The sequence below is a fragment of the Fusarium tjaetaba genome (genome assembly GCF_013396195.1).
Source record: "Fusarium tjaetaba strain NRRL 66243 chromosome Unknown NRRL66243_c0000026, whole genome shotgun sequence".
NCBI lineage: Eukaryota > Fungi > Ascomycota > Sordariomycetes > Hypocreales > Nectriaceae > Fusarium > Fusarium tjaetaba.
In genome coordinates this window covers 24,784-48,140 of record NW_023501222.1, presented here as the reverse complement: position 1 = coordinate 48,140, position 23,357 = coordinate 24,784, and the positions used below count along the sequence as shown (strand labels likewise).

Here is a 23,357-nt window from a genome sequence, read left to right as displayed (position 1 = left end):
CCTTGATAATCATGTCCCATTTTTAATGTAATAGCTAAACCTGAACGCCGCCAAAGCCCTCATCCAGCCGTTGGTTCTCCGGCTAGATGTTCTGGTATAATACATCCAGACTTGTACTTGTTCGAACACACCACACCATCAGCCCCAGGGTACCCTTACTCTTTCTTGATCTTTGGGGATCCCGACTCTCTCTTCATCTTTGGACCTTTCCTACAATGACGGCACTGTCGTGTCGTCGATGGACCTTGTTCCCCTAGTACTTGGTTCCACCCTTGACCCAGAAAGCCTGCTTGCCATACTCCTTCTGCACGTACTTGACGAGGGACGCATAGCTCTCGCCGAACGCCTCACCATCATCCTCGCCGTCCTTGTCAGCGGATTTGTCCTTTGACTTCTTGCCCTCGGCCTTCTCCATGATCATGACCACGGATGTAGGGCGCTTGGTCTTGGCGGCAGCGCCGAGCTCAGCGCGCGACGTGACGAAGATGAAGGGCACGTTGTGGTCCTCGCACAGCACGGGGAGGTGAGAGATGACGTCCATGGGAGAGATGTCGCCGGCGATGATTACAACGCCGGGGAAAGAGGTGTTGCCGGGGGCGGAAGGGGGAGACTTTCGGAGAGTCTTGACGACCTCCTTGACACCGCGCTTCAGGGTGTTGTTCTTGGCAGCTGTGAAATGTTAGCAGTCTGTCTGAAATACATCGTTCACTGTAGTTGCATACCCTTTCGGATGGTCTTGTAGACCTTCTTCATGCCCTTCTCATCCGCCACGGGGAGGGCGAAAGGAACGACAACGCGCTCAAGAGGCAGCTCAGCGGCCTTCTCCTCCTCAGCATCAGAATCCTCGTCCATGTTGGCAGCAGCAGCGGCAGCGGCAGCGGCAGCGGCAGCGGCAGCGACGGGGACATCCTGCTGGAGCTTCTCCTCAAGGGCAGCGGCGAGCTTCTCCTTCTTGTCCTTCTTATCCTTCTTCTCCTTCTTGGACTTTGAGACGCCGGACTCGTCGCTTCTCTTCTTGTCCTTCTTCTCCTTCTTATCGGGCTTCTCGGCGGCCATTGCTGCGGTTCTCTCGAGGAAGCTTCGTCGAAGTTACTACTTGTGTGTTCTTGGGAGTCGCACGGAGATTGTATGTGCGAATTGAAGGTTCCTCGGGAATGTTGGTGGTCGCAAAGTTAAAGTGTTTTCTTTTAGCACTCCACTGACCTCGAAATTTTCCAACTTTTTTTTTCTCCAGCGAGCGGAAGAAGAGCTATCGCGCAAAGTTTCGGCGTTACATACCGCCGGTTCCGCACGACTTCTGCTTGCACGTGACCATATGATCGAACAGTCCAATCATGCTCTCGGCAATGACTATTACCAGTGGATCCGATATTGATTCGAATCATCAAGAGATTTGACATTGATGGGGTAACTGGGTTAGAGACTTCAATTCGGCTGTGATTTATAAACGCCGAAAGGCCAAATAACAAAGAAATAGTGTGACTGCCGTCTATTGCACCTCCTGATCTAGGTATTGATGATGTACAATGAGTCCAGAGGACCTACTCCAACACATCCGCCATGGTTTTGCTCCAATAATTTGACCAATTTACTCCTCCTCATCACCGAACTCGGCGCGGCCAGCCTTGGAGTTGAGGTACTCGCTTCTGTAAATATAATTAGTATTCTGTCGTGGTTGAGCGCCGTGCATGAACGTACCGCTCGACAGCCCAGTTCATGATGTAGTAACCGGCAATCATAGGAGGAAGCCAGTAGAAGATTTGGCTCTTGGTTCGGCGGAAAGTGTTGAAGATGGCATCGTTGAAGGCACCGGCCCAAGGGTTCTGTCGGTTGGCGGACAGACCGTAAGTGATGATACCACGCTGCTTCTCACCACCTGATTATCGAGTTAGTCTCCAGTTTCGTCGATGACGTTGATGAATCCCCAAGAATATCCCGTCGATGAATTTCGAGACCGGTTATGCGCATGCATTGAGTTTTGGTGTTATATCGACCCAATTGCTTCCACCTCGTGCATCGTCATTATCCGTTGGTCCGTCGCGTTCATCGATCCAGTTTCCTCGTTCGCACATCGTAGGAGCAATCACTTACCAAAGTGGCCCCAGTTACCAATGTAGCTATTGAAAAATCCGTCAGCATTCAATTCCATCTCGATTGGTAGATTTTGAAGGCCCGGTGTTGTTCGTTCGATCATTAACCATTGGAAAAGCCGCACGCAACAGAACCACCAATTGCCCTCGTTCAATCGCAATCCACGTACTGTCCGTTCTTGGGGTCGGCAGCGCCGCTTCGGAGCATCTGAGTCGGTCTCATTTTGGCGGATTTGGCACGAAAAGTCGAGATCTCTCGTGTGTGGTTTTTGGAGTCGTCGGTTTGGAGGCGAAAGGCAGAAAAGGGCCACCTGAGGATTTCTCGGGTTGGAAAGGAAAGCGCAGACGCAGGCTTTCCCCATCAGCCGAGCTTTCCCGAAGGAGCCTAGCTCCGAGTAACAACCCACCCGAAGGAGTCCAACAGCCAACCAACGAATCGCACTGGGAATTTGTCCAGAGGTGGACTAAGAGCTTCAAATCATCATCGCCGTCCGTTGACTCCGAACAGCTTCAGCTACGTCTCAGTTCCCATCGATATTTGGGTTCTAACGACCACCATTTTTGAACGACGTCTTGCAACGATACGCCGAACAAGACTTTAAGCGCATCACATCAAAATGGCGGCCGCTGCGAGAGCCCTCAACTTCATGTACCGCATGGCGGTCCCCGCCTCAGCTGTTGTCTTCCTAGGCAGTCAGTCCATATACGACGTCAAGGGAGGAACTCGGGCTGTCATCTTCGACAGATTGTCTGGTGTTAAGGAGACCGTCGTCAATGAAGGAACCCATTTCCTTGTTCCCTGGCTGCAGAAGAGCATCATCTTCGATGTCCGCACTAAGCCCAGGAATATCGCAACAACCACAGGCAGCAAGGATTTGCAGATGGTTAGCTTGACACTGAGAGTGCTGCACCGACCAAATGTCAAGGCTCTCCCCAAAATTTACCAGGTAAGATGAACAATCCCTGATTCAGGTCATATGACTGATTCTCATAGAACCTCGGTGCCGATTACGATGAGCGAGTCCTCCCCTCTATTGGTAACGAAGTCTTGAAGGCCATTGTCGCCCAGTTCGATGCTGCAGAGCTCATCACCCAGCGAGAGGCTGTCTCTGAGCGAATTCGAAACGACCTTACTCTCCGTGCTGCCGAATTCAACATCGCTCTTGAGGATGTTTCCATCACCCACATGACCTTCGGACGTGAGTTCACAAAGGCTGTCGAGCAGAAGCAGATCGCCCAGCAAGATGCTGAGCGAGCACGATTCATCGTCGAGCGTGCTGAGCAGGAGCGTCAAGCCAACGTCATCCGCGCCGAGGGTGAGTCCGAGTCCGCGGAGGCCATCAGCAAGGCCATCCAGAAGGCTGGTGACGGCCTCATTCAGATCCGAAAGATCGAGGCCAGTCGTGAGATTGCTGCTACCCTTTCTTCGAACCCCAACGTCGCCTACCTACCTGGTGGAAGCGGAAAGCAGGGTGGCCAGTACCTGTTGTCAGTGGGCAGAGCTTAAAGCAACGGACTTTGTATAATGTGAAGGATATTGAGGAAATGACAGGGAAATCCCCGCTTATCGTTGGCGATGAAAACACTTATTCATGAGCGCCAACTATGTATTTCTAGAACGAGACCAGACGGGAAAATCAACCCTATCTCGCAATGTATAATCGCCGGTGGCTTCACGGCTTCTCCCGTTCCAAATCGGCATTAACTAAGCCGGACCAGTGACCAAGTCCAGAACACTCCAAGATCTATGATGCCAATGCTCTCCAGTACCATGAATGTTCACATGCGTATCTACCTATCTTGAATATGGTTCCCAGGCTCAAGAACTATGCCTCAATGAACGCCTCCGTCAGTCCTGAAGCTTTCCCGGGAGCCACGAAATTACCATCCACCAATTTCCAACCTTCTCTCTGCATGTCCATCCATTCATTTCTGATCTTGAGACGAACGAGGTCTCCTGCTGCTCTTGCATCCTCAGCAGAATCATGGCCTACCATCTTTGGGCCCGTCTCCTGTTGAATCTTGCGGTTGAGATGAACATCCATGAGCATCTTCAGGCTATACCGATATGGTAAACCAGCCTTGTGGGGGAAGAGCAGCACGGTATCAATTATTGTTGGATGCACAATCCGGACTGAGTTGAGATCGTTTTCAAGACCATGTCCAATCAAGGGTGTAGTTGGGGAGATGAGTTGAAATAACAGATCTCTGGCAACTTCTGGAGATGAGACGATCTTGAGCTGCTTCTTCTTAGGCTTCAGCTCGCCGTCTTCGCTCACATCGTCGTCGCCACTCTTAGTTGGCTTCGTTGATTTGCCCGCGGTCCACGATTCAGCCTGAGCGAGGTCGTCTGGCCAGACACCAGAGTATCGCGAGTTGAGATCGAGTATTTCTCCCAATGGTCGAACCAGTACATCTAGCAGTTCCTCACCTGTCGGCCATGATGTTGCAGTTAGACGGATAAGTTCCATGCCGTAAACTGTATAGCCCATCTCGCAATCAAAAGCCACTGCTCTGTCCGTAGGCACGATAGGATTCTCGGGAGTTTCTGCAAAGTTAAGCACCGAGGCAAGTCTCTTGGGATCTGAGGTCTTGAATACGTGGTGATCACGAGTGAAGCAGCCAACAGAGTCGCCGACTTCTTGTCCACAACACTGATATCGCTTGGGCTGCTTATTGTTGTCGCCTGGAGCCTTGGGGGCGATAAAGGTCTTTCCCCAGTGGAACGTGCATGTTCCACCAGAAGTGAGTGCGCCGTCTTCTTCGCGTCTTCCAGGAAAGACCTGGAAGCGTTGTTGGCAACGGTCACATTTCTCCCATCCTGCGGCTGTTGCTACACCTTGTCTCCCTTTTTCAATATCAGCTTCTGAAGGTATACTAGCAACATAACCATGATTTGTGAGCTTATCGATGGGAGTCAAAATGCGTATCGTAAGCTCAACCTCCTGAGCAGGGGTCAGGCCGGTCTTGATCTCCGTTGGTTTTTCGTTGGGATCCTTCCCAGCTGCTTCGAGTTCCTTCTTCTTTATTTCATCCTCTCTCTCGGCCTTCCACTGATCAACCTTCATTCGTTTGTATTGCATGACTTTGTTTTTCATGACGTTAGAGTACACAGCGGTCTTGTGGACGGCAACGTATTCCTCTTCGTCCAGAGTTCTGACGATAAGATCTTGATCTGATAGTAAAAGTCTCGTCTCGTCTTTCTTGATCTTAGCTTTGAGTTCTTTGTTGAGACGGGTAAGTTCCTGGTGAAGCATTTTGACTAGTCTGAGACGGATGTCGTGAGCGGCAGGCAATCGTTTAAGGAGTCTCGGATTCAGTGTCTCGGCCTTCTTGGGCTTTGCTGGTACAAGTTTTCGGGCAGAAGATGGATGTGATTCAGTAGCAGAATGACTTGTTTTGGCAATCTTTGAAGAAGCTTTTGAAGTGTGATCTTGAGTGTCCATCTTCCGTTTCAGCGGTGGAGGAGAGACTGTTCGAGCTGCTGTTTCAAGCTTCTTGGCTACGGGCTTTGGGATATCATCCGTTGGAACCCCACGAGATGTTCCAGAAGAGCTGGGTGCCCCATCCTGGGGAGTTTTAGGTGAAGGAGGCGGATGAAAGGGATCTGTCCTCACACGCTTGCGTGGTACATCTTGGTTTGCTGCCGTGGTCTCATTGGTCGTGTCATCTGATGAGAGTCCTTGTGACGGCGGTTCATATTTCTCCTTTGGATGGTTGAATGGACAAAGGCTCGCTGCGCAATCATCGCCCTTGGGACAGGGGATGTGTTTAAATAAACTCATGGTGACGACACTTCAAGTGACGTTGAGGATTTCCCAATATGAGCACTGTGCTGGCATTCGTTACCATGTAAGCTTCTAGTGATGCCAGCGAGATAGTTGAGCGTGAATGGATTCTTGGTTGGAGGTTGAAGCCAGGTTTAGGGTGGTTGTGCTTGGTGAGACGAAACAACAGGAGGTTATCCACTGCAGTGATATGAGTTGTTGTGGAGTGGTTGAAGGGAAGGCCGTGCTGATATGAATGCACGTGAGCTTCTTGAAAGGTCGAAGGGGCCAAAATAGAAAAAGAATTCAATTATCGTCGTTTTCATTTAATTGAGATTGTATTAACTGTTTGGAGCCTTTGATGTATTGATGAGGCTCAGCTTGAAAGAGAGCTACAGGTAACTAGCCTAAGCCTTCAGCTCTCAAGCGGTTGCTCTCATGATGAGGCCCACTTTAGCTGTACCTTGCCCACTCTAAGTGCTGGACTCCGCCTTGAATTTAGAGGCTCATAAGCCATGACGCTTCATACCAACTGGAACAAGGGATGGACTTTTGGTTCTTTGTGATAACCACAGAATGATAGGAATACAGCTGACTGTGTGTACTAGGTAGTTCTCACCACATACTGAAATAGATCTGGTTCTCTTTACATCGATGACAAACTTGTTTTCAGTGCACTTACATAGACTGCTCGCACTCGGGTTCGCACCCCTTTGTAGGCGTCATGATAGGAATTCAGCTCTCCCAAATCTAGAACCAACCTGCGATGGTGTGGGAAAGCGCCACATTTGATGATCGATCAAATAGATGAAGTAAGATCCATAGACCAGTTAGTCCATGCGATCTAAACCAAAGCCAGCTATTGGCAGCAGTCGGAATTCACATCTATCCGAGATATCGTGTAATTAGACTGCGATAAGTCCGCAGCTATAAAGACTGAACGAAGCCTCTGCTGTTTTGATCTGGATGACCATGCCTTCAACTCAGCCCCACGGCATTAATACTCGTTAAACACCATTGTCAGCAACCAGATTGTATTCCTAAAACGGCATATGCTGTCGCGTGTTTGGTCGACGTCGATAGTGGTCATCGATATTCTGGTGGGGACTTTAACGGCTTAACTCCGTGCTGCATCCGTATTCCTGCAGTTGAGCGGACTTCAGACAACCCGACTTTACGCAATCCGAAACTCCGTTGGGGGCTGCATCTCCTGAGAAACCTCAACTAATTTATTCTTAAAAAGACTGGCAACGTTTCTGCCTCAGTCTCTGTTCTTTTTTGGCCATTTTAATTTCATCGCACATCCTTCACCATGTCTAAACCTGTTGTTCTTGAAGACGTTACTGGCGGAAGCGCAAAGGCTACTCACCTTTGTGTTTTAGTTCACGGCGTAAGCATCATCCCCTGACGATCAATCCTTATACGTCATGCAGCGCTGACCATAGAAACAGCTTTGGGGGAACCCAAGCCATATGCGCAATGTTGCTAAGGCTTTGCGCGACGAATATTCCGAAGACGAATTGTATATCCTGCCTGCCGAGAAGAACTGCGGCAACTTCACATACGATGGCATCGAGCTTGGTGGCGAGCGCGTGTGCGCAGAGATCGAGGACAAGTTGCGCAACATTGAAGAGCAAGGAGGCAAGATCACCAAGTTGAGTATTGCAGGATATTCGCTCGGTGGTCTTGTCTCGCGATATGCGGTTGGCTTGCTTTATGCGAAGGGAATTCTCGATAATCTCGAATGCATGGTAAGTCGCACTCAGGGGAACATAGTAGGAAAAGATTGGATGAACTAACAATCCTGTCAGAACTTTACCACATTTGCTTCCCCCCATCTCGGAGTGAGAACGCCACTTAAAGGATGGCACAACACCGTTTGGAACGTCCTCGGCGCCCGAACCCTATCAATGTCCGGTCGCCAACTTTTCACCATCGATAAATTCCGCGACACCAACCGACCTCTTCTCGCAGTGCTTGCCGATCCAGATTCTATTTTCATGTCTGGTCTCAAGAAGTTCAAGCGCCGCACACTATACACAAATATTGTCAACGATCGAAGTGTTGTCCACTACACATCCGCCATTACCAAACATGATCCTTATACAGACCTTGAAAAGGTCAATCTCAACTACCTTAAGGGATACGAGGGTGTGATTCTTGACCCTGACCATCCTATTGCGCTTCGACCAAAACTTCAACAAGATACCCTATTGACAGACTACGAAGCTCTCAAGAAGTGGGTCAAGAGCATACCATTTATGGTGACAGTCGGTGTTATAATTCCGATCGGAGTTGTTGTTTTCCTCGCCAACTCTGCCGTCCAAACAGTTCGAAGCGCCAATCGAATCAAAGCGCACGAGTCAGGAGAGGCTGGATTGAAGATCGAGCAGTATCGCATGCCCCTACGGATTAAGGAGATTCGAGAAGAAGTCGAACAAGCCTACGAGGTCCTCAACAGCTCACAGAACCAGCAATACTTGGCGGCGTCAGACTCAGAAGATGATCTGGCCTATGATGCTGAGGATCGCAAGCTGCTGAAGAAAGAGCGCAGAATGTCGACCCCTGGACAGCCTACGCTTGCGCTGACCCCTGATCAGTTCGAGATGATTGAGAATTTGGATGAAGCTGGTTGGCGCAAGTTTCCTGTTCACATTCAGAAGCATCGACATAGCCATGCAGCTATTGTCGTGCGCATGGATAAGGAGAGTTTCGCTGATGGCTGGGTTGTTTTGAAGCACTTTGCTGGAAGTGAGTTCCTCATGTAAGGGGAACATTCTATTGCAATGGATTATAATGGATTTATGCGGGATGCATTTGCGAGGCGTTTGGAATACTTTTAACATGGTTGGGACATATGGATAGAATTGGAGTTTGATATAATGCCCTTTATTAGACACAGGCAAGGAAACCTTTAGGACGGATATGTTAGCGAGTTTAGCGATGATACTCATTAATTCATGGAAAAACGATGATTTATAAAATCTGTGTAGCCGATCTCAAATGAAGAGTAGATCTAACAATGAGATATTGACTTCCATGTATGGTATGTCATTGTGCAGACCAAGTGACATTGATTCGTCATACCTCTACACTGTCGCATCGTGAGTCCCAAAACTGTCGTCATCTCACCAAGCTTTGGTGTTGCAGTCTGATGACGCTGTGATCCAGCATCACGTGTTAATCGCCACATCCTCTCCCCAGATTAACCAACCCCTCACTACGGCCCAATCGGAAACTTGTGAGTTTCGTGATCAAGGAGCTCTTAATTGGCTAAAACGACATCAATCAGCCGATTGCTCGTGCTTTTGCCTCCACTTTCTTCTTAAGTTCCTCCTGTTTTTCTTCTTCCACAGCGGAGAAAGAAGCCCAGACCAGTCGAGTACTGCTGTTGCTGCTGCCAAAGTCTCGTGCTGCTTTCTCTGCTCTCTGCTCTGCTTTGCTTGTCGAGGTCGCGAGGGTCTCCAGATCTAAACTTGATCACTCCATCATCAGCTCTTTTTACTGTATTATTCTTCCCTTGTTGTAAATTCTCTCGCGGCCCGACATAGCTGCGAGCTCCGCTTCTGAGTCCGTCTTACTGCTCTGCTCTGTTCTCTTGCTTATCGATTTCCCATATCCGGCTCTGTGCCACCCGGAGATAAGAAAGTGCTGGTGCTTAAGCCGAGGCGCCGGCTCAATTTTCCGCAACCACCAACCTCTTAGTGATCAACTTGATCCAAGAGCATCATCGAGCTTACGGCTCATTGGGATAGGAATTGGGGTTTCAATCAGCTCTGCGATTTGTTTTAGAGCTTCTCTGCACAATTGATAGGTCAGACCAATTGCCCCTTGGTCAATTGGACCTCTTCTTCTACGTCTCTTCTCTTCGATTCTTTTTTCTTGACGAGCATTATTTGCTCGAATCCGCGACAATGGTTCTCACTCACACGACGAACCATAACTATAACCATCCATTCCCGACTGTCACTCTTGCCTACTTCCTTCGATACTCCTCGCCTCAGCTGAATCCCTTCGCCGCCCATGTTCTCAGTACTGACACCATTGAGAGCTATGTCGACCCAAAGACCCGTCGACTTCACACAACTCGCATCCATTTGAAGAAAAGTCGAATGCCTGGTGCTGTCTACAAGCTACTTCCTGCCAGTGTCACCGGTGGCGGCTCCGGAGACAAGGCTTCATACATCCTCGAGACGAGTGTTGTCGATATCAAGGAGGGTTGGATGAAGACTGAGAGTCGAAACCTCAATTTCACAGGCGTGCTTTCTGTCATTGAGAAGCAGGAGTTCAACGTCCCTGCTGAGGGCTCTAACCAGAATCCTAACGAGACTGCTGTGACGACTATGGTTCAGTTTAGGTCAAGACTCGGTGATAAAATTAGGGGCAAGCTGGGACAAGCTCAAGAGGACGGCTGGTTTAAGAATGGTATCATTGGTGGCTGGGGCACGAAGGGTATTCAGCGCAGCATCGAGAGCATCGCCTCTACCAAGACGCAGGATCAAATGGGAAAAAGCCGAGATGGCATGAAACTCGTCCTTGAACGATTGCGCAACAATGGCGTAATGGGAGTTCTCGAGACGATACGGCGAGAACGTCAGCGACAGCTCGCTTAAACGCATAACGATACGACCAACTGTAACAATGAACGACAACGGCCTTAGAGCAGCACAACATCGGGAGGGAAAGGTTCCTAATGGGGTGTGTACGCTTTGTGTATTATTATTGCATTTCAACTGAGCCTGGCGTATGTGTCTTTTTTTTGGGAGGGGAATATGTGGAAAATCTGGAGATTGATGCTGGAATCAACCAGCGGAGCGGATGAGGGGACAGAGTAACGTGCGATGACACGGCGCCTCGACTATATGTGGCATCCCCTCTCTTGTATTTTGTATGAAAAATGAATGGAAACAAAAATTCAAACAGGTTATTCATCTAGTGATTGACCGCGCGGATGTGAGGTTTGAGCTTGCCTGACAGCTGATCTGAACTAACAAGCTTGAGGCGTATAAGTTCTAGTTAATCCATAGCCTTTGGACCTACTTATAGTAAAGGTATATACATGCGAATCTTGGTTGCATCATATCATACACTATTTCTTAAGTCATGCAGTCATACTTCAAGCACCAACTAATCTCGTTCATATTGTACGTTTCGCTGTATGGTTGTCCTTGAGTGGTATCGGGCTCTTCCGAAATCTGTAAGACAAGCACACTTGAAAGAGCTATGGTTTTCTTCCGTGAAGGATTCAATACCATCTGGCCTTGTAGGAGCAATACTGATCTGTACGGATATTAATGCGGCCTGAGAGAGGGAGATCTGCTCCGAACAGGCTTGCTATTGGTCGTGGTTTTACTATGATGGCAAAAGGCAAATGGCAGAAACTTCGAAGTTAGCCCTTATCATGCTGATTTTCTATGATAGCTCATTGCTGCAGACCAACAATTCTTATTTCTACGATAAGCAGCGGAGATCACCATTCTATACCCCACGCATACTAACAGCTGTGCAGTTCACTCACGTAGTAACTTCATCTCGCAGCAATGAGCCCTTATTCTATGACCATCCCGTTGCTACGTCCAATTCCAACAAGCATCGAGGGTATCAGCCTTGGTTTCTCATTTCTTTCCAACACTGTTGTATACACTGTTACTGAACCTGTATTGATATACAAGTGCCTCGATTCCGATCTCTTGCAACTGTTCCGGAAACCTTCATCAGATCACTCTATCCCTTCGGCGACTATCGTTGGATGCCTAACATACGAGGAGGATATCCAAGTAATAAGTAAAAGGAGTGTGGTCAATTCAGGAGCACAGGTTAGTCATCCTAAGTACAAGTTCAAGCCATCTGGTACACAGCACCAACAGATCCCTCGGTATCTTCAAAGAACCTATACAGGCCATGGTCGCCCTCTTTTTCCTTCTCTGTCAACATTTTACCACCAGCCTTTTCAATGATGGGGCCGATGTTGTCAACGTTATCGACAAACCAGTAAACCATGAGACCTCCTTTTCCGGGGTGGATGTGTCCAGTGTGGTCAGGAGCCTGTACAATACCACCTGTCAAGCCCAGGCTGGGGTTGAAGTCGAATTTCCTGAACACATCAGGAGTCTTGTGGTCGGAGTCCTTGAAGTCAAAGTTGAATACAGTCTTGTAGAACTCCGCAGCTATAAAGGTGTAAGAGCAAGATAGACTAGCAGTTGGTTGGGACATACCACGGCTGACGTCTGTCGCAGGGATGCTCATCCAGACGGGAGTACCAAAAGCCGGCGGCTTCCATTCAGACATATTGGGTGATTAGTATGATATCAAGAAGAATGAAGAGTTGTTTGAGAGTGAAGGATGATGAGGAGATCCAACCTGAGGCCATTGAGGTATCGAGGCCCTTTTTATAGGCCATCTTGCTCCCTCTTCACTCAATGAATTTACGCTTATTCACATCTTTCTGTTGGATTGCTGGCTGTCAACCGTGAAGATGGGAAGACTTTAGGCCGATGGCTTGAACTAAGTGACGATGCTTGCACGTTTTCGACAATCGGAACGCGTTGGAGAAGCCATCTTGACAGGGGTAATCGATCGCCAGCTGAGCACGAGAGCACGTGCCGCTTAGTAAAGGCCATACAGTGTTTGGTTTAGCTGAAACTTGTTTATTTTTCGGATTGTTCAGAGTGAATTAATGATCTGACACAATGCCAAGCGATGCTGAGACACAGTGGCAGTTGGAAATTGAGAGGTGAAGTTTGGTTGTGCTATAGGGAGCTTGTCTATATCACCGGAAAATATTGATGATTATAATCTATCCTCTTCATTAGTTCAGCTTTTGATGGCCATGGCTTTTAATACTGTGCCCGTGCCCCTCCATCTCTCCACTCCAAAGCCTGGAATTGTGAGATGGTGGGGTAGACCTGGTAGATTAGATTACTATGCGCATCGGCCCGTCACGTCACTCAATCCCATTGCGATCATCAGTATTTCGGTTCTTTCAAATCTCCCTCCTTTCTCGATAAATAAGCTTATTGGTACTTTTCTCCCTCTTTCTCGCGATCGACCTACTCTGTTTCACATCACTGTATCATCGTCGAAATCAGATCAAATCAAATCATGCCAGACCAAGTAAACGTCCTCTTTGTGTGTCTCGGCAATATTTGCCGCTCACCCATGGCTGAGGGTATCTTCCAGAACCTTGCCAAGCAGCCGAATCTCAAGGATAAGATTGGGCGCATCGACTCTTGCGGTACAGGTATGAAAATCGGATTAACTTAACCAGAATTCAACTGATTATTCTCGCTGTAGCTGCTTATCACAGCGGAGAACCCCCGGATGACAGAACCATGGCTACCCTCGAGGCCAATGGTATAAATGATTACGACCATCTCGCGCGGCGCGTATGTTTCCCCATCTCACCCGCATCGCAATCTTGCTGACACGATATCCAGTTCCACCCGAGCGACTTCAACACCTTTGACTACATTTTCGCCATGGACAGATCGAACCTCTCCGATCTTCACAGACTACAGAAGAACGCCCCAGACTCCAAAGCCAAGGTCATGCTGTTCGGCGAATTCAGCGGAACAAAGCGACCCGAGATCGTCAACGACCCCTACTACGGCGGAGATGACGGTTTCGCAAAGGCGTATGAGCAGTGCACACGGTTCTCCAAGAACTTTTTGAAGGAGACTTTCGGAGAAGAGTAAATGGATGGATGAATATTGATGGAGTTGGGGGGTGGTGATGGATTTAATACCCGATACTTTGTACATACAGATGATCAATGAAGGGAAACGAGGCAGGTTAATGCATATTAGAGGGGACTAGGTAGATTAGAATATTTACTGACACTTCAACAAAGTTGATGATTATTGGCTGAATGATTCCCAGCAAGACGGTTCGATTAAGTTGGAGGGTAGGTTATTCTATGTCGATCCTACAGGTTGTGTCTCAGAACCCTTGAGGTCGGTTTCAGATAAACACCCATGGAAGTTGGTCTCGAAGCAAGAAAAAGAAGGAAACTCGGCGAACTTTTCTCTCTGGTGGGCCACTTGTAACGAGATCCTGTAATCACAAGCGTGCTGAACATTTCTAATACCTTCAAAATGATCAAAAGAGGTCAGAAGAATTGCCAAGGAACATACAAAACAATAACGTAGACAATGATGTCGCAGTCAGAGAGTTCAGTGACAGTCCCACTTGGCAAGCTTCAGCCCTATGCTCCCAGGGCTGACGATGCAGCGGCCTAGTGGGCGGCCTTGATCTCGGGCTGGAGAACAGCGTCATTAAATCTGACTGACTTCACTCCGAGTGTCTCTCATCTGTGTCATGTTGCATCGGTGATGCCGGACCCAGAGACTATGATAACAACACGAGGTCATATTGTACACCTGGCAACTTGACGGCATTGGACCCTAATTATCAGTGGAGGCTTTACGTGAGGCGGATCTCTCAGATGCCGGGTGAGATTGGATGAGATTGCTGACCATCGGTGATGGCCTTTGAGAGACTCAGCCTAGTCAGCCCCTTGGTGGCACAGGACGGCGTGCGGCTGGATACACGACCTAGCGAAGCGGGAGGTGAATGCCGAGATACATACCTTTGTTGGGCTGTTGTGAGGAGGGGATAAACTTTGGACTTCGTAAAGGAACGCGTGTTTTTAAATCATCAAATTTGAGTCTCTGTCCTCTGAGAGTCCAACACGACAAGTTCCCCTTTTTTGCCATAGATGAGGCCGAGCCGTTGCATGCATCACTGCGACTTGAGAGCAAGGGTCGTTGTCGCGCGGCTATCAAGTGAAGAGCTTGATTCGTCCTCCCATTGGCCCAGTGCGTGTGGGGGCCGCAAGCCGAGCAAATCAGCCACATCACCAGGCGGTGACTTCGCTGCGGGGTCCCTTTTTTCATACCTTAGCGGCTTCGGGTCACTGTGGATCGGTTCTAGCAGCCCTGAAAGCCCCTGCTAAAACAGCAACGCAATGCTTCGTCCAGTAGCAGCCCAGGGACGGGCTCAGCAGCTGAGGGAGCTATTTCCCATTCCACTCGTTCAACCCGCGGGACCCAACCAACCAGCAACTTAAGGTACATACATATATCGCAAAGACGTCGGGTCGCTGACTGTTTCTTTGTCTTATTCTTACACAGCATTTCTAAACTCTTCCTTCATCTTTATATACCTTGTCTTTCCCTATAGAGTTCACTCCCCAACCGACGCAAACGGTCGTTCCTCTTTGACCAAAACCTTATCGCATTCGAAGCTTCTATCTTCCATCTATCTGCCCCGCATCCAAGAGATCATATCAGACAGAACAGCCACCATGTCGGACCTTCAAGGACGGAAGGTCTTCAAGGTCTTTAACCAGGACTTTATCGTCGACGAGCGCTACACGGTCACCAAGGAGCTTGGACAGGGAGCCTACGGTATCGTCTGGTGAGTGCGCATCCTGTTACTACTTGTGCTGCGACTCCAAACTCGTCCTCTACCCCGCCGTCTCTTCATTTGCTGACGATAACCCCGCCTCTCAGTGCCGCCGTTAACAACCAAACCAACGAGGGCGTCGCCATCAAGAAGGTCACCAATGTCTTCAGCAAGAAGATTCTCGCCAAGCGCGCTCTGCGCGAGATAAAGCTGCTTCAGCACTTCCGAGGCCACCGCAACGTGAGTTCTGCCGAGGCGCAACGAGTGCCAGGGTCAAAGCAAGGACGCGTATGCTAATATGCTCACGAATAGATCACATGTTTGTACGACATGGACATTCCTCGACCCGATAACTTCAACGAGACGTATCTGTACGAGGGTCAGTAACGAGCCGATAAGAAACAATGACCACAAGCTGACACACCGTAGAGCTGATGGAGTGCGATTTGGCTGCCATCATCCGATCTGGCCAGCCTCTTACCGATGCTCATTTCCAGTCCTTTATCTACCAGATCCTTTGCGGTCTCAAGTACATTCACTCCGCTAATGTGCTCCACCGAGATCTCAAGCCCGGAAACTTGCTCGTCAATGCCGACTGTGAGCTAAAGATTTGCGATTTCGGTCTTGCCCGAGGTTTCTCAGTCGATCCCGAGGAGAATGCCGGATACATGACCGAGTACGTTGCTACCCGATGGTACCGTGCGCCCGAGATCATGTTGAGCTTCCAGAGCTACACCAAAGCGAGTATGTGTGATCCGAAATCGAAACCAGAGTGTTAGTGGATTGTCTTACTGACCCGATATAGTTGATGTTTGGTCTGTTGGCTGTATTCTTGCTGAGTTGTTGGGTGGCCGACCTTTCTTCAAGGGCCGTGACTACGTCGACCAGCTCAACCAGATTCTGCACATTCTTGGAACTCCCAACGAAGAGACCCTCTCTCGCATTGGCTCACCCCGTGCTCAGGAATACGTCCGCAACCTACCTTTCATGCCCAAGAAGCCATTCCCTAGCCTGTTCCCTCAGGCCAACCCTGATGCTCTCGACCTTCTCGACAAGATGCTCGCCTTCGACCCCTCATCTCGTATCAGCGTAGAGCAAGCTCTTGAGCACCCTTACCTCCACATCTGGCACGATGCCTCAGACGAACCCGACTGCCCTACCACATTCAACTTCGACTTCGAGGTCGTTGAGGATGTTGGCCAGATGAGAGGCATGATCCTGGACGAGGTGATGCGATTCCGACAGACCGTCCGCACTGTTCCTGGCCAAGGTGGGCCTGCCGGTCTCCAGAACCAGCAGGGTGTGCCCGTTCCTCTGCCTCAGGGCAACGGCCAATGGACAGCGGAGGACCCCCGACCACAGGAGTATCAGGGCCATGGAAACACGGGACTCGAGCAGGATCTCCAGGGAGGACTGGATGCCTCCAGGAGATAAGGAAGCATATTCGCGTATGATAAGAGTCGGATAGTGTCTAAGAGGAGGTTCAGAGACGTCGCTTCAAGTTCAAAATGAGAGATATACTTTAGGACAAGGAAACAAGAATAAGGCTTAGTGATTTCAAGAATTTAATGCCTGGTACTCGGAGGATAGGAGAACGAGGAATTAGCTTCAAGAAGCTGATGGGGCATGCGTGTACATGGGTTGAGAGGGTTGAGCAGTGATTCCCTCGTCTTCAATTTCCATGTCTGTTTTTCCAAACGAGAAACAAGATGAATACGATATTTCTTTATCTGTTATATGATATGTGCCGGCCCTAGTAGTGATGTTACTCTATATGATGAGCACAAGGTCCTCCAGTGTCTACATGCTGATGTCTATTCTACAATATTTCCCTTCAGCCAACAGTCTCATGGACGAGCTTGGCCATAGCGATGACCTTTTCTTCCTCTAATCTCCGTGCAACGATTTGAAGACTAACCGGTAGTCCATGGACCAGCTCTGCGTCATCTGTATAGTGTTAGTGATATTCGTTCGTATGGCTGGCGCGGGCCACTCACATTCTTCATTGACAGACTTGCATAGCGGACTCAACGGCTCATACGAAGCGTCAAGCTTGTCAATATCCTTATCGACGTTGATGCCGGTAGCAAAAGAGATAGCTGAGTAGTCAACAACATTGAAAACACCGGTATAAGCAACTATCAATCATTAGTATGTCGAATCGTCTCATCGATGACCCTAATACTTACCATGTCTTAGGCTTCCATGCTTTCCAGTACTGTAAGGGGTTGTTGCACTAATAATAGCATCAATGCCTGCCTTGTTCCAGCGGTCGAGATAGCGGTTCTGGAAAGCTGTTCGCTCGAGCTGAAGCTTCCACATCTCGGAAGTACTCAAATCTCTAGCGACTCGATAGGCCTCCATCTCAGGTCTCCAAGGCTCATCTGTACGCTCAAGTTCCTTTCGGATAGTTTGTCCACCATCAGCAGTGAACATGCGTTGGAGAAGTTCACTGCCTTCCTTCTGGTCAACAGGATCCCATTCGATGATGGTATGTCCCGCCGCCTCGAGCTTCTTCTTGGCGATCTGGAGAGCTCGAGTTACAGGCGGTGTTGGCAGGACCATGCCGTCGTGCCACATGAATGCGATCTTTAGCTTTTCAGGGAGTTGGGCTGGGCGCCAGGGAATGGGGAGACACTTGGGGTCGACGAGCCAGGGCTGAGAGTCAATGACGGCTTTGCTGTAGAGCTCAACATCTTGGAGAGTTCGTGCTAAGGGGCCGTTGACCGAGAGAACGGCTTCTTGGCCGGGCATGCCGGAGCGACAGTTGCGCACTGGGAATCGGCCAGCTGAAGGACGGATAGTGAAGATACCAGTGCAAGCAGCAGGAATACGCAGTGATCCTCCTATGGCAGTGTAAGTTTGTTGTTGCCGACTTGAGAGTATAGAACTTACCAATATCAGATCCAACACCAAGCGGACTTCCCTTGAATGCAATAAGGGCTGACTCTCCACCCGAACTTCCACCACTGGTAGTATTCCTATTCTTGGGATTCACAGTTCGTCCAAATGTGTTGTTAACGGACTCTGCGATCATCATAGCCGTAGGTACGTTGGTCTTGACGTAGAAGACAGCACCGGCATTTTGAAGAACTGTTGCAAGTGCAGAGTCGGACTTGGCTGGGTCTCCAACATGAGCTGTGAATCCAACTGTTGAGTCAAGACCTTCAAGGTTGAAGTTGTCTTTGAGAGAAATGGGAAGACCGTGGAGAGGGCCGATAGGGGTTCCAGTCTTGGCAAGATGCTCGTCTAGTTGACGGGCTGTTTGGAGAGCGCGCTCAAAGCAAGTCTCTGCAAGACAGTTTGTCTATACATGGTGTTAGTACGACGCAATCCTCGTCGTGTGACTGACTTACAAGTTGATGAGCGGCAGATGCTCTTTTACAGAATGCCTTGGTGACATCTTCAGACTTGTACTCCCCTGAAGCAAGTTTCTCAAGGAGTTCAGCAGCAGTCAAAGATGTGATAGCGAGCTCTTCCTTAGTAAACCACCCTGAAGACTCTGGCCAAGTTGTTACATCAACCTGGTCATCAGGGGGGAGGATATCTTTAGGAATGCGCCATTGTTCAGGGATAGAAGAGTTGAGAGCCTTGATCTTCTGGTCGCTGATATCCTTCCACGCAGGAGTGGTATCAAGGGTGGCTGTTTGTGTGGTAGTTGTTGTGAGAGTCATGATGGGCGAGACTATTGGGTGTGCAGTATCTTGGGTTAGCCAAGGGAAGATAGAGAATAGAGGCAGCTTAAATCTAGTCTGAGATATCGTAGTCGAAGGCGTCAGTTGAGGGTTGTATCAGTGTAATAGATATCTTTCCTATTTGGGTTATTGCCGGTCCGGAGTTAACTGATGGTGCACTAGTGATTTAGGTTCCCTTCCTGATGGGGAGAGGTATCAAAGGGTCAAGTGTGGTTGTATGAGGGGAAATGCAGCTTATCACGAGGTGTTGACACTAATGAGATACGAATATCTGGGGTAATTCCAGATACTCGGTAATAGAACAAGGATCCGAATATGTTTGCTGATACCTATATCTTTTGATATGTTGTGACTTTTTTTGGGTGAGTATATCCGGCGTATGCTTAGAGAGATTCGCCTACCTAACTATAGTAGACGTGGTGAACTACTCCAACTCCAACTCCAATTATATGGACTTTCTCTCTACCACAAAGACTGTATGTGTGTACCAAGAGCAGAGAAATACAATTCTTAGAACTGCTACTCCTGTAACTTATCCATTTCAGCTATCTTTAATATCAGCTATTGACATATCAAACCCCCAGTAAGTCTCCATCGAGATACCTCTGTAGCATCCGCCAAACCTCCCCGGCATCTCCTATCTCACTAACAAGGAACTTATCTAGCAGGTCTGTATAGATACGTTTCCAAAACAGGAAATGAATCAAGCAATCATTTGCGGAGAGAAATCGTATCTTCAGGGATGATCAACGCCCTGCACGTTCTAGCCTATGGCTTCCCCGCAAATTCCCAATTTTTTTTTGGCTGCTTATCGTTTCGGTAGATTAAGACTAGACTTGGCCGAAATCGTTTGACTTGCTCGCTCAACACACGCGACTTGACTCTGATACTGCAGCGGAATAGGAGCGTTGCCAAGGTCGGTATAATCGAGTCTTAGGAGACTAATACTGCCAATGACTGACTATCTTTGTCTGCAGCTTCACTCGGCATGTATAAGTAGACCAGGTCTCGACCCTCTTGGTTGTCACTCTTGATCATCATCATCATACTCTCGCCACTTCAGACTCTTTCTTACAAAAGTCGCAAATATGTCGTCGAAACTGAAAGAGTATCTTCATGTTGACTACAAGCCTGGAGAGAGACGTCTTGTTCAAAAGATTGACTTTTTCATCTTGACTTTTTGTTGCTTGAGTTACTTTGTCAACTACGTAAGTTGTCATACCCTACTTGTTTGGCTCATTCATGTACTGACTCTGTATAGCTTGACCGAAATAATATCAACAATGCCTACGTTTCTGGAATGAAGGAGGACCTTGGGTTCGAGGGTGACCAGCTGAACCAGATCTTTACTTGCTTCACTGTTGGGTAAGCCCACCTCCATATCATGTCCCCTTCTTACCATAAACACATTCTAACAAGTCACAGCTATGTCATTGGCCAAGTTCCCTCCAACCTCTCCCTCCAGTACATCAAGCCTCGTATCTGGTTCCCTCTCATGATGGTTCTCTGGGGCGGTCTCACCATGGCCACTGCCTCCGTACAGAGCCCCAAGTCCATCATGGCAATTCGCTTCTTCCAGGGCATCTGCGAAGCCTCAACCTTTGTCGGAACACACTACATCCTCGGATCTTGGTATACAGAGAGAGAACTGGGCAAGCGAAGTGGTATCTTTACGGCTTCTGGCCTGGCAGGAACTATGATTGGAGGCTTCATCCAGACAGGTATTCACTCAAGTATGGATGGTCGAAATGGATTGACTGGTTGGCGATGGCTCTTCATTATTGATGGCCTCATTACCATCCCCGTTGCTCTCTACGGCTTCTTTCTGTTCCCCGATACACCGCATACGACCACCGCCTTTTACCTCTCTGAAGAGGAACGAGCCCTCGCCAAATCCCGTGTTCCTCCCGCTGAAGAGCGACCTAAACTCACCTTCGGCTATGGAAAGATGGTTCTCACGTCGTGGTTTTGGTGGGGATTCGTTATTCTCTGGGTCATCGCCGGTGAGACCGAGTCCTTCAGCACCAACGCCCTCTTCGCCCTCTTCCTCCAGAACCATCCGACCGAAACATACACTGTCGCCCAGAAGAACAACTATCCCAGTGGTGTGCCAGCCGTTGGTATTGTATCTACGCTGTTTTGGGCAACATTGACCGACTTTCTGTCTGGAAAGCGATGGCTTGTTGGATACTTCATTGGCCTCACTGGAATCGCTACAGCTATCATGGTCTTGGTTGCTTCCAAAGATCCTACGAACCCACACTCTACCACGGTCGTATATGCAGCTTACTACTGGGCCGGTTCTGTCTACGCGTGCCAGGCTACCTTCTTCGCTTGGTGCAACGATGTCATGCGTCACGAATCAGCCATGTTCCGTGGTATCGTGTTGGCTGGTATGAACACGGGCAGCAATACCATCAATGCTTGGTGGAGCATCGTCTTTTATGGTGCCTCAATGGCTCCTTGGTTCATTGTAAGTTTCCTATCGTTTAATGTTGACTGGCCTTGACAGAGTACTAACATATCATTAGCGAGGCATGTGGGCAATGATTGCTGTTAGCATCGCCATGATCATCTGGTGTACAGCTTTGACTTACAAGTGCCACAAGTATATGTCCAATGTAGTGATTGCTTGTGAGAGAGAAAGCCTGGAACATGAGAAGCAGGTTGTCGGCAAGGAGGATGCTTGAGTGGTCTGGTTCGTATTATTCTGCCTTCTTGATGAATTGTCTAGCGTTCTTTGCGATGGGAGTTAGTTGATATACTTGAAGCGTCTTCGTGCATCTCAGTTTCTCACATTGGTTTGCCATATCATTCTCGGTTTTATGAGACTTGAAGATTTGCCTAAAGGACTCCGTGCAATGTATTTCCATTTGACAATGGCTAACTACTAACCTATCCTCGTTCCTCCCCATCTTGACTATCCAATACGCCCTCCAGTTCCTTCGTATCAAAGCAAAACGCCAAATGTTGTTCCCTAATGCCCTCTGGGGTAATGATGCATTCACACCCGTAATAAACCATGGTATCTGTTCCAAAACCCGAGATTTTGTACCAGTAAACGATCGTCGTGAAACGTATGAGTATCCTATGTAAAGCGATTGTGACCTTTTATAAACTCCGATGAACCGCCGTTCTATCTGACTAAGAAAATATGTGATTAAGAAGTGAAAAATGGAAAGTGGTGACTGGTTTTGGCTTAACCGTAGAACCAGTAGAGGGTGCTGTAAGAGGTGCTGTCGGTGCCCTTGGCCTTGCAGCCGTGAGAAACACCTCCAGCAGTGTTGACGCGATAGACGTAGGAGACACCAATGCTACCACCAGCGTCGCCAAGGTAGAGCCAGTCAACAGCGCCGGTACCGTCAGGGCCAGCGGAGGCAGTGGAAGGAGCCTTGATACCGTCGAGCTTCTTGCAGACGAGAAGCTGGTTGGCCTTGTCGAGGTCAAAGGTAGGAACTCCAGCGGCGTTGAAGAAGTGATGTCCGAGGTAGGGGAGCTTCTTCTGGAGACCTTGGACCTTGAGATCTTGCTTCTTAGGGAAAGGGTTGGTAGTAGAAGCTCCAACGCCGTTGGTGTTGAGGTTGAGAGGGACCTTTCCGGTGCTGAGAACGTCACCAGTGAAAGAGGCCCATTTTTCGGGAGTTAGAGATGAAGGGCCTTGGCCTGGGTAGAGATGAGTGATGTCGTAGAGAACAGCCAGAGCACCGATGGCAGCGGGAGCGGCAGCGGCATCAGCGCAGGTGTAGTTCTGAATACCGAAGCCAAAAGCGATGTGCTTGAGAGTGACACCTTGAGGAGGAGCAGGGAGTTCAGTAGCTTTAACTAATGTTAGTGAAACTGAGGATGTATAAGTCGGTTGAGTTAAGACTTACCACCACCATTGACTGGGAGGACAGGAGTAGGCTTTCCAGGCTTGCAGCTAGAACCAGGTCCAAAGGTAGCAAGAGGAGAAGCCAGAGCCAAAGTGGCAGAGGCAAGGACGAGAAGGGAGTTGGCGAGCATGGTTGATGATGATGTAGGAGACCGAAAGCAACTTTCTGAGACACCGGACTATGACAATGCGTCTTTAAGGAGGTAGAAGATGGTGTCGATCGTGAGGAGGTAATGGGGAATTAAAGCACCAACGACGACGAAAGAAGCAGTGATAGTAGAATAGAAAGGGTGATAGAGGGAGAGCAGAAGGCAGTCTTGTATAGAATCGGCGGCAACAACAAGTACAAGGGCGGCAATGCTAATAATAAACGCAACGAGCAAGGGGTCTAAGTGGATGGGGCGTTTCCACCTGGGCGCTTATAATGAGAGTTGGTGTGGTGAGTGCAGAAGAAAAGAAGCGGGGATACGAAATGCAGTGGTTGCCAGAACCAGACAAGACTTGTAATAAGAATAGAAGAAGACTAGAC

General features: G+C 48.8%; 12 protein-coding genes across 12 annotated transcripts; 6 read left to right on the top strand and 6 right to left on the bottom strand.

The window, feature by feature from the left end:
- Positions 1 to 253: 253 nt before the first annotated feature.
- Positions 254 to 1,056, bottom strand: FTJAE_1365 (H ACA ribonucleoprotein complex subunit 2; the record flags this gene model as incomplete). Its single annotated transcript, XM_037346815.1, has 2 exons — positions 254 to 669; positions 723 to 1,056. 2 exons carry the CDS (start codon positions 1,054 to 1,056, stop codon positions 254 to 256), a joined length of 750 nt encoding a protein of 249 aa, XP_037211450.1.
- A 532-nt stretch (positions 1,057 to 1,588) lies between these two features.
- FTJAE_1364 (ubiquinol-cytochrome c reductase subunit 8) lies at positions 1,589 to 2,313 on the bottom strand (the record flags this gene model as incomplete). The annotated part of the gene is made up of 4 exons (XM_037346804.1): positions 1,589 to 1,646; positions 1,699 to 1,876; positions 2,092 to 2,117; positions 2,261 to 2,313. The coding sequence occupies 4 exons, from the start codon at positions 2,311 to 2,313 to the stop codon at positions 1,589 to 1,591; spliced, it is 315 nt and encodes a 104-aa protein (XP_037211449.1).
- A 394-nt stretch (positions 2,314 to 2,707) lies between these two features.
- Positions 2,708 to 3,597, top strand: FTJAE_1363 (prohibitin PHB1; the record flags this gene model as incomplete). Its single annotated transcript, XM_037346793.1, has 2 exons — positions 2,708 to 3,037; positions 3,085 to 3,597. 2 exons carry the CDS (start codon positions 2,708 to 2,710, stop codon positions 3,595 to 3,597), a joined length of 843 nt encoding a protein of 280 aa, XP_037211448.1.
- Positions 3,598 to 3,916: 319 nt separating this feature from the next.
- Positions 3,917 to 5,875, bottom strand: FTJAE_1362 (REX3-RNA exonuclease member of the family of 3'-5' exonuclease; the record flags this gene model as incomplete). Its single annotated transcript, XM_037346782.1, has 1 exon — positions 3,917 to 5,875. One exon carries the CDS (start codon positions 5,873 to 5,875, stop codon positions 3,917 to 3,919), a length of 1,959 nt encoding a protein of 652 aa, XP_037211447.1.
- Positions 5,876 to 7,169: 1,294 nt separating this feature from the next.
- Positions 7,170 to 8,625, top strand: FTJAE_1361 (lipase serine esterase; the record flags this gene model as incomplete). The annotated part of the gene is made up of 3 exons (XM_037346771.1): positions 7,170 to 7,247; positions 7,309 to 7,608; positions 7,669 to 8,625. The coding sequence occupies 3 exons, from the start codon at positions 7,170 to 7,172 to the stop codon at positions 8,623 to 8,625; spliced, it is 1,335 nt and encodes a 444-aa protein (XP_037211446.1).
- A 1,146-nt stretch (positions 8,626 to 9,771) lies between these two features.
- FTJAE_1360 (UPS1 mitochondrial intermembrane space) lies at positions 9,772 to 10,470 on the top strand (the record flags this gene model as incomplete). Its single annotated transcript, XM_037346760.1, has 1 exon — positions 9,772 to 10,470. One exon carries the CDS (start codon positions 9,772 to 9,774, stop codon positions 10,468 to 10,470), a length of 699 nt encoding a protein of 232 aa, XP_037211445.1.
- Positions 10,471 to 11,695: 1,225 nt separating this feature from the next.
- Positions 11,696 to 12,145, bottom strand: FTJAE_1359 (glyoxalase-like domain protein; the record flags this gene model as incomplete). The annotated part of the gene is made up of 2 exons (XM_037346748.1): positions 11,696 to 12,024; positions 12,073 to 12,145. The coding sequence occupies 2 exons, from the start codon at positions 12,143 to 12,145 to the stop codon at positions 11,696 to 11,698; spliced, it is 402 nt and encodes a 133-aa protein (XP_037211444.1).
- Positions 12,146 to 12,958: 813 nt separating this feature from the next.
- On the top strand, positions 12,959 to 13,551 carry FTJAE_1358 (LTP1 tyrosine-phosphatase; the record flags this gene model as incomplete). Its single annotated transcript, XM_037346737.1, has 3 exons — positions 12,959 to 13,097; positions 13,151 to 13,242; positions 13,294 to 13,551. 3 exons carry the CDS (start codon positions 12,959 to 12,961, stop codon positions 13,549 to 13,551), a joined length of 489 nt encoding a protein of 162 aa, XP_037211443.1.
- A 1,610-nt stretch (positions 13,552 to 15,161) lies between these two features.
- On the top strand, positions 15,162 to 16,696 carry FTJAE_1357 (MAP kinase; the record flags this gene model as incomplete). The annotated part of the gene is made up of 5 exons (XM_037346726.1): positions 15,162 to 15,274; positions 15,370 to 15,502; positions 15,575 to 15,641; positions 15,692 to 16,006; positions 16,068 to 16,696. 5 exons carry the CDS (start codon positions 15,162 to 15,164, stop codon positions 16,694 to 16,696), a joined length of 1,257 nt encoding a protein of 418 aa, XP_037211442.1.
- Positions 16,697 to 17,096: 400 nt separating this feature from the next.
- FTJAE_1356 (general amidase) lies at positions 17,097 to 18,936 on the bottom strand (the record flags this gene model as incomplete). The annotated part of the gene is made up of 5 exons (XM_037346715.1): positions 17,097 to 17,209; positions 17,260 to 17,400; positions 17,452 to 18,108; positions 18,158 to 18,569; positions 18,619 to 18,936. The coding sequence occupies 5 exons, from the start codon at positions 18,934 to 18,936 to the stop codon at positions 17,097 to 17,099; spliced, it is 1,641 nt and encodes a 546-aa protein (XP_037211441.1).
- Positions 18,937 to 20,045: 1,109 nt separating this feature from the next.
- On the top strand, positions 20,046 to 21,647 carry FTJAE_1355 (major facilitator superfamily transporter; the record flags this gene model as incomplete). Its single annotated transcript, XM_037346705.1, has 4 exons — positions 20,046 to 20,165; positions 20,219 to 20,322; positions 20,383 to 21,430; positions 21,489 to 21,647. 4 exons carry the CDS (start codon positions 20,046 to 20,048, stop codon positions 21,645 to 21,647), a joined length of 1,431 nt encoding a protein of 476 aa, XP_037211440.1.
- A 509-nt stretch (positions 21,648 to 22,156) lies between these two features.
- Positions 22,157 to 22,959, bottom strand: FTJAE_1354 (uncharacterized protein; the record flags this gene model as incomplete). Its single annotated transcript, XM_037346694.1, has 2 exons — positions 22,157 to 22,773; positions 22,830 to 22,959. The coding sequence occupies 2 exons, from the start codon at positions 22,957 to 22,959 to the stop codon at positions 22,157 to 22,159; spliced, it is 747 nt and encodes a 248-aa protein (XP_037211439.1).
- Positions 22,960 to 23,357: the final 398 nt, after the last annotated feature.